This window comes from Malus sylvestris, chromosome 1 (assembly GCF_916048215.2).
Source record: "Malus sylvestris chromosome 1, drMalSylv7.2, whole genome shotgun sequence".
Lineage (NCBI taxonomy): Eukaryota > Viridiplantae > Streptophyta > Magnoliopsida > Rosales > Rosaceae > Malus > Malus sylvestris.
In genome coordinates, this window is record NC_062260.1 from 25235728 (window position 1) to 25244830 (window position 9103).

Here is a 9103-nt window from a genome sequence, read left to right on the forward strand (position 1 = left end):
AAAAGCAAGACAATGCTGGGAATTTGAAAATCAGCGGTGGCAGGGTCAGCTTTATGGGCATAACATTTGTGTAATGGTGAACATTGTTGGCGGAGGACTATACTGGTTTCTTGGTCCTACCTCCACCGTGTGGATGCTAAACGGGTGAATAATCAATATTTATAACGAGTTCACCGCAATCATGACATCTTTATTTATTAATGAATTGTTATATGAAGAAAATCTTACACATGACAACGCATCTAATTAAGCGCATAAATCTTACGTGACAGTAAACTCATTTTATATAACGTCGCAGGCTTGTTGGACTCACTTTGCTAATGTTTCAGCCCAAATATTTTCATTAATTGGTTTAATTCCTGTTAATTTTGAATTACGCGTTGTAGTGTTGGATTCACAAACTTTTTAATTCTCCACTTTCAATTGAATAAACAAGTATGGTACGTATTTCAAACAAACAAGATTGAACACCTAATTAATGATTAGTTTTCAGATAAAATGCACCAAACACTCATCTTCTTCTAGCAAGCAAGAAAAACTAGTCATGCGATGCGGCATGTTTGAATTGTGTGACATAAACCAAATTTTCCAATCGCAAATTTGGTGATAAATAAATTAATTTCATTAAGTGAAAAACTCAAATGGATTACATAATTTGATTTTTCTTTAAGGGGATTAGCTGTGGGAAAGCTACGGTAGTCTACCTCTTCGGAGGTCGGAAAGACTTGCTGAGGCATTTCTCTCAACCCAATTGTTCGAAAAAGTACCGCGGATACGACATTGATCCCTGTCACTTGCTGAAAAAATGGTATGGCTATTGCCATCACAAGCTGAGGCCTATACTTTCTCTCCAGGATTTTCTTGAAAGGGTGTTTGATGTTTTTCGATATGTGGTTTGCTTTGATCAGATCATCGAGTTCTGCTTGGACATCATCGACACCTCTAATACGTTGTAGCATTTGCTTGGCTGTTTGGTGATCCGCGCTATGCTGGATTAGGCTGTTAGGTGTTTCGGGAAGGAAAAGTGCTCCCGGTGTTAGCATTGAGGCAGGGACTGCAGCCATGGCTAGGGAGATTCGCCACACCCAACCACCCTTGATCTTCTCAGAGCTGTAGTTGATGAGGTTAGCTGATAATACGCGAATGCCGACACTAAATTGGAAGCCATTGTTAATTGCTCCTCTGTATTTTGGTGGTGCCATTTCCGAAAGGTACAATGGAACAGCCTGCACAACACAAACACAGATTACACAAGTAACACGAAAAATAGAAACATCGAATAGGGTATGCTTATATGATTAATGTTGGGGGCAAAAAGTACTACCTGATTTCCAAAACCAATACCAACTCCAAGCAATAAGTGGCCGAGGATGAGCATGTAGATGTTCATAGCTGCGCCGTTTAGAGCTGAGCTGGCAAGGAATGCAGCTCCACCGGCAAGGATTGAAGGCTTGCGGCCGTAAGCCCTTGTGACCAAACTGGCAAAAAGGGAAGCTACAAGACCAGATATGTAGAGTGAGGATGTGAAGGAGGTCAACAGTTCACAGTCGAATTTACAGTAGTTGCTGATTTTGGTGTCTGATTTCATCTTAATGTTTACTTCAGGGAAGAATTTTTTAAGAAACGGCTCCATTGATGTCACGCCGCCTGAAATTCCAATGTCGTAGCCGAAAATTACACCTCCTATGGCTGCCATCATGCAAGAGATGATGACGAACAGTGTCATCCTGCCGTTGTATTGCCCCGCTTCACCTGCTATTGCTAACCCAACTGCCATTGTTTCTTCCAAGCTCACACACAGATACGAAGACAGAACTCAAAGTTGTAATTTGTACCAAGAGAATGGAAATATAGAGAGCAGTCTTACTCCGTTTTCCGACAATACGACATTTTAAACTAGTGTAATCTACGGAGAACGAATTCTTGGCCTAACCACGTCTGCAAAAGCAGCCTTACATGAATGGTATGGTCAACAAATGGTTTTGGACTTCTGCGGAATATGTAGGCAGTGGTTGCAATCACTACCACTACCAGACAACTTCACGCAGGACCATGAGCATTTGTCTGAACTCTGAAGAAAGTTAAGCGCCTGTTTTGGCCACTCTTCAGCTGCCATTGCCTGGTTTAACAAACCCTTTTGTACTTATCACTCTTTTTTGCTGCTTTAATATCTGCTTTGCAGTTAATCGCAAGCACTTAAACTTGTCGACAGCTGCCACCCGTTGGTACCCTGCCGGAGCTAATGGGTATGGTAATGCGGATGCCGCCGGAAGTGACGGTATAATGCATGATTAATGTGTACAATGTTTGTAATTTTTGGTTTTCAGATACTACAATATTGTTACTTAATTATTTATATTAATAGCATATGCTAAACTAATTGATTATTGTCATATTTTACAAAGTAATTTCAAAACAACTTTCATTTACGGTAAGAGAGACTCGGAAATAATACAATGAACAAAATTAAACAGAGAATATGCAGAAGGAGAAATAAATGTGTGCGGAAGTGAATGGCATGAAAGCGAAAAGAGAGACTACCAGAAACAATAGAGTGTGCCAGTTGGGCACCTTGGCATGCTTCCCACGTCACTCTAGTTACATTGGCACCCTAGCATGAACTCCACATGCTAGAATTCGAGGGCTCGCTTGAGAAAACCGTGTGTATACTCAAGTGATGAGAGAGACATACGTTACGTGATACATCCCTGCTGTTTCACAGAAACAGTTTTGCCTTTCATCAGAAATGCGAAAAATACAATTGCCTTTTTTGCTTGCTTAACAAGTCTGTCTGTCACTAAAGTTGGAGATAACATCATTGCATTTTGCAAACCAACTCATATTAATCTGTTCACAAAGAACAGCAGTTGAGGCAGAAATTTTAGGGTATAAGCACAGCCGAGCCTGATGTTTTCCTGTTCTCGAGGTCTGCATGAGCTTGTGCTGCGTGAGACAATGGGTATTTGTGATTTACTCGAACTCGCAATACGCCTGATGCAACATTAGCAAATACCTCTCCCGCAACCTCTAACAACTTGTCTCGAGCTGCAGTGTACTGGAACAGGGCCGGTCTGGTCAGGAAGAGTGACTTTGCTGCAAGAGCTGATAGTGGGACGGGATCAATTGCACCTGATGCTTGTCCGAAACTCACCATGTATCCACGAGTCTTCAAGCATGCCAATGATCCCTGTAAACAATGCCCCAGTTAAGTACTAATTCCAAAATTCACCATTAAGAAATTAGACTAGCTAATCTTCTGAACTGAAAAAATCAAAGGATAACTAGCATTTGCTTTAACAGTTTCATAAAACTAGCTCGAACAGAACAGTATAGAGATTTGGTATGCCTGGCCTGTCATTGAGAAACTTCAACGCTAGATTAGGTAATAAGTCACGGAAAAGCAGAAGCAGTAACAGGCTGTGTTGATACTCAATGAAACCAAGAACATCAAAGGAACGGTGCAGAAGGAGAACCTAGAATCATTTCTGTAACTTCTGTATAAAATTGAGGGATGGTAAGATTTACCGGAAAGGTATCCTTCCCTACAGAATCATAGACAACATCAACCCCATTGTCAGATGTTATTTCTGTCACTCGAGCAACAAAATCCTCTTTCGTGTAGACTATGACATGGTGACACCCATCATCCTTGGCCTGAGCTGTCTTCTCTTTAGTTGATACAGTTCCAATGACAGTTGCACCAAGCGCATTAGCCCACTGGCATAAAAGGGATCCAACTCCACCAGCTGCTGCGTGAACAAGGACTGTGTGTCCTGGTTTGACCTGTATAATTAACAGCACAAAATTCAGCTCGAACATTAAAAGCAGCAGCATTCAAATTTATAAACAATTTCTAACATTAAATCAACCGTGTTTAGATAATGAAATTACAAGTTCAGGAAGCATTTGGTTACAACTTGACCACCAATATTTGTCAGTTGATTGTATTTTTTTGACACATTAATCACATAGTTAACAATACAGAAAATTGTACAATAAAACAACCTTGAAAGACTGACGTAGTAGAACCTGAGCTGTCATACCCTTAAGCAATACGGATGCTGCAACAATAGGATCAATTGAAGGAGCACCACTTTGTTTTCAGGAAGGATCTGCTCTTCCGCATATGACCCCATCGGAGTGCCAACATAGGCCACCAGATCTCTAACTCGCCTGTCTGTTACTCCAGGTCCTACGGCTGTCACAACTCCACAAGCTTCCATACCTGAAATGAAAATTGATTTGTAGTGACGTTGAGTTTCTCGACCATTTCTCTTAAGGATTAGTCAGTTCTATTTCAAACAGCAGGAATGGCTAATTTGGTTTCATGCCCGGCATTCTTTTAGGTTTGCTAAATCATTCTTGATCATATCTGAAAACTGTAATCTCACGCGAAATGTTTACTCAAGAAACTGTTAAGAAAAAACTAAACTTAGAAATTATGCCTTCAAAGAGTGGACTAGATGTCAATCCTTCCTACATTTCGGAACTTGGAAATGAAGCAAAACCTGGGGAGAAGGGCATTGTATCATTTTTATAATAAAGTCCTTTGCGGAAGTATACATCGATGAAATTAACCCCTATCGCCTTGTTCTTCACACGAACCTCCCCCTCCTTCGGCTCTCCTATTTCCACATCTTCCCATTTCAAGACCTAGCAGCATTACATCACAAAATTAAGTGAAATGGGGATAAAAGCATTGGAAATTTGGATAATGACATGTAGCTGAACCAGATAGCAGATGAAAGAAAGAGAGACTCAGAACTAATACAAAGAACAAAATTAAACAGAGAATGTGCAAAGAGGAGAAAAAAAATGTGTGAAGAAATCATTTCTTGAATTATTCTCAAGTGAATGGCATGAAAGCGAAAAGAGAGAGAGACTACCAGAAACAATAGAGAGTGCCAGTCGGGCACCTTGGCATGCTTCCCTTCCCATGTCACTTTAGTTACATTGGCACCCTAGCATGAACTCCACATACTAGAATTCGAGGGCTCGCTTGAGAAAACCATGTGTATACTCACGTGATGAGAGAGACATACGTTACGTGATACATAGTTACCCAGCTGTTTCACAGAAACAGTTTTGCCTTTCAGCAGAAATGTGAAAAATACAATTGCCTTTTTTGCTTGCTTAACAAGTCTGTCTGTCACTATAGTTGGAGATAACATCATTGCATTTTGCAAACCAACTCATATTAATTTGTTCACAAATAACAGCAGTTGAGGCAGAAATTTTAGGGTATAAGCACGGCCGAGCCGGATGTTTTCCTATTCTCGAGGTCTGCATGAGCTTGTGCTGCGTGAGACAATGGGTATTTGTGATTTACTCGAACGCGCAATACGCCTGATGCAACATTAGCAAATACCTCTACCGCAACCTCTAACAATTTGTCTTGAGCTGCAGTGTATTGGAACAGGGCTGGCCTGGTCAGGAAAAGTGACTTTGCTGCAAGAGCTGATAGCGGGACCGGATCAATTGCACCTGATGCTTGTCCACAACTCACCATGTATCCACGAGTCTTCAAACATGCCTATGATCCATGTAAACAATGCCCCAATTAAGTACTAATTCAAAAATTTACCATTAAGAAATTAGACTAGCTAATCGTCTGAACTGAAAAAAAATCAAAGAGTAACTAACATTTGCTTTAACAGTTCCATAAAACTAGCTCGAAAGGAACAGTATAGAGATTTGGTATGCCTGGCCTATCATTGAGAAACTTCAACGGTAGATTAGGTAATAAGTCACGGTAAAGCAGAAGCATTAACAGGCTGTGTTGATACTCAATGAAACGAAGAACATCAAAGGAACGGTGCAGAATGAGAACCTAGAATCATTTATGTAGCTTCTGTATAAAATTGAGGGATGAAAAGTAAGATTCACCTGAAAGGTATCATTCCCTACAGAATCATAGACAACATTAACCCCATTGTCAGATGTTATTTCTGTCACTCGAGAAACAAAATCCTCTTCTGTGTAGACTATGACATGGCGACACCTATCATCCTTGGCTTGAGCTGTCTTTTCTTTAGTTGATACAGTTCCAATGACAATTGCACCAAGGGCATTAGCCCACTGGCATAAAAGGGATCCGACTCCACCAGCTGCTGCGTGAACAAGGACTGTGTCCTGGTTCGACCTGCATAGCAGCACAAAATTCAGATCTAACAACAAAAGCAGCAGCATTGAAATTTATAAACAATTTCTAACACTGAATCAACCATGTTAAGATAATGAAATTTCACATTCAGGAAGCATTTAGTTACAACTTGACCACCAATATTTGTCAGTTGATTGTACTTTTTCGACACATAAATCACATAGTTAACAACACAGAAAATCGTACAAAAAAACAACCTTGAAAGACTGCGGTAGTAGAACCTGAGCTGTCATACCCTTAAGCAATACGGATGTTGCAACAATAGCATCAATTGAAGGAGGAACGGGCACCACTTTGTTTTCAGGAAGGATCTGCTCTTCTGCATATGACCCCATCGGAGTACCAACATAGGCCACCAGATCTCCAACTCGCCTGCCTATTACTCCAGGTCCTACGGCTGTCACAACTCCACAAGCTTCCAAACCTTAAATGAAAATTGATTTGTTAACGAATAGGGTTTATCTGTCAGCCTTCTGATCAAGAACTAGAGGGCCAAAAGAAGGCTGGACTCCAAGTTGTTCAAGAATAGTGACGTTGAGTTTCTCGACCATTTCTCTCAGGATTAGTCAGTTCTATTTCAAACAGCAGGAATGGCTAATCTGGTTTCATGCCCGGCATTCTTATAGGTTTGCTAAATCATTCTTGATCATATCTGAAAACTGTAAGCTCACGCGAAATGTTTACTCGAGAAACTGTTAAGAAAAAGCTAAACTTTGAAATTATGCCTTCAAAGAGTGGACTAGATGTCAATCCTTCCTACATTTCAGAACTTGGAAATGAAGCAAAACCTGGGGTGAAGGGCATTGTATCAGCCTTATAATAAAGTCCTTTGCGGAAGTATACATCGATGAAATTAACCCCTATCGCCTTGTTCTTCACACGAACCTCCCCCTCCTTCGGCTCTCCTATTTCCACATCTTCCCATTTCAAGACCTAGCAGCATTACATCACAAAATTAAGTGAAATGGGGATAAAAGCATTGGAAATTTGGATAATGACATGTAGCTGAACCAGATAGCAGATGAAAGAAAAATTACGAGCAAAGGAAACTTCTTTCAAGGAAAACAAACTGAAGTAAAACTCGAAAACAAACGGGTTTTGAATAATATGTTTCAAAGGTTGTGTATGAACACACTTGATATGGCTTGAGATAAACTATAAACACAATATAAACATTAGTTTACAAACTCAAATACTTCAAGGCCTCGCTCGATGTCTATGATTGAATTGGATTGAAAAATCGCTAGATTCAATGTATGTCAAAGAAAGAAATTTGGAAAGCAGAAGAAGGATTGATCATGAAGAACATTCCAATCGCCAACGAAATGGTAGGATTGGAGGGATAAGCTTACTTCATGACTACTCTTTTTACTTTCAACTTATGACTCGTCTGGAAGTGCTTTTAGAATGACTGAAAACGTTTTTGGTGAAATTGATTTTGGATTCCAAAAGCACTTGGAAGAAGCATCAAATATGTGCTTGTAAGAAGCACTTCAAGTGCTTTTTTAAGATTCAATTAGATTTTTACTAAAAATTGATTTCAAAAATATTTTCACAAAAAATACTTTCTGTTACTTTAAAAGTACTTCCAAACGACCCCTTGACTTCCATTTTTTCCTTCGACATTGAATCATAGTGAGTTATTGAATCCAGTCAAATCCTTGACACCAAACAAGAACTAACCTTGTCCGGATTAGTCCGATGAATACAATGGCATAAGAAATCATGTACTCTTGGCTAAAAGCAGAAAGGCTATCACTTTCAGCCTGTTACCAGATTTCCCATCAAACAACTTGGATTTATTGTAAACAGAAATAGTTTACAAATGAAATCAGGCACTTAATATTGCAACCGACAAACAAGTCTTGATTTTGTGATCACAAATTCAAACATTCAAGTTACCCAAAAAAATACAGGAGAGAGAGAGAGAGACCTGAGGACCACCAAGTTCATGAACTCTAATGGCTTTCATCATCTTTGTTGGCGATACTGCTTGATTTCTGGGTACGGACTATTTTCCGGTCAAAAGTGTGATTTCTTGGTAATTATCCCTTAATAATTAGCCTAACTCGTGTTAATATTATAATGTTGGACCCACATCTTTTTTTAGTCCATGTCTCGTACACGCACCACAAATCATAAGGAGTTGTGATATTTCAACTCCGATGTCTTATTTTCTTACTCATCATTTAATGAAAATGTTAATAACATATTTATCCTTTTAAAAGAAGACTCTTAAACCCTTGAAAAGCAAAAAATAATTTAAAATAATAAATAAATAATGGTGGGTGGGATGTGATATCTTTGGTGGAAAGATGTTGGGAAAGATTTGGGTTAGAATCGACGGAAAGGTTGGAGGAATGAATGAGCATGTGCAAGACGAAAGCGAGAAACTTCAATGGAGAAAAAAAAGAATTAGGTGTAAGATCTGCGGTTTTGACAAAAAAGAGGTGATAGGTGAGCAGTAGATGATGAAAGTCTAGGTCTTGCATTTTCTTTTATTTTTTTTTCTATTTTTATTTATTTATTTATAATATTATTTAAAGATATATTAGGGTTATTAAAAAAATATATTATGGTTATTTTAGGAATAATGATGGGTGGGAAAATAACATTTTATTTTTTTAATTTTTTATAGTGAGTGAGATTATCATGTGAGTAGAAAAATAGGACACTATGGTGGTCTTGTAGCACTCATCATAAAATCATAAAATGTTAAGTCTATACTACTTATAAATGAACAGTGTTTGAACCCGAATTTTACTCTATTTACGACCATGCCACTGCTTTTCAGAGTGGCCTATATGTTTGGGTCCTAATTTCAGTTTAATTACGGTCATGCCACTGCCTTTCAGAGTGGGCTTTGTGGGTTTGCATTCAGTTCAGTGTGGGATTTGGTGAGGGGAAGGCATGCGGCTTACAGAGAGGAGAGATAGAGGG

General features: G+C 39.1%; 2 protein-coding genes and 1 pseudogene across 2 annotated transcripts in view; all 3 read right to left on the bottom strand.

Annotated features, from left to right (window-relative positions):
• The window catches only part of LOC126630535 (uncharacterized), a 59084-nt gene extending 50931 nt beyond the window's left edge, over positions 1–8153 (bottom strand). Inside the window, exon 1 of the mRNA XM_050300670.1 lies at positions 8097–8153. Coding sequence (XP_050156627.1) covers positions 8097–8138 — 42 coding nt within the window. The 5' untranslated portion in view covers positions 8139–8153. The remainder of the gene's footprint in view (positions 1–8096) is intronic.
• On the bottom strand, positions 510–2340 carry LOC126630502 (hexose carrier protein HEX6-like). Its single transcript, XM_050300629.1, has 2 exons — positions 1325–2340; positions 510–1226 (listed from the first exon to the last, which is right to left on the bottom strand). The coding sequence occupies exons 1-2, from the start codon at positions 1775–1777 to the stop codon at positions 543–545; spliced, it is 1137 nt and encodes a 378-aa protein (XP_050156586.1). The 5' UTR covers positions 1778–2340; the 3' UTR covers positions 510–542.
• Positions 2539–6945, bottom strand: LOC126630590 (uncharacterized; annotated as a pseudogene).
• Positions 8154–9103: the final 950 nt, after the last annotated feature.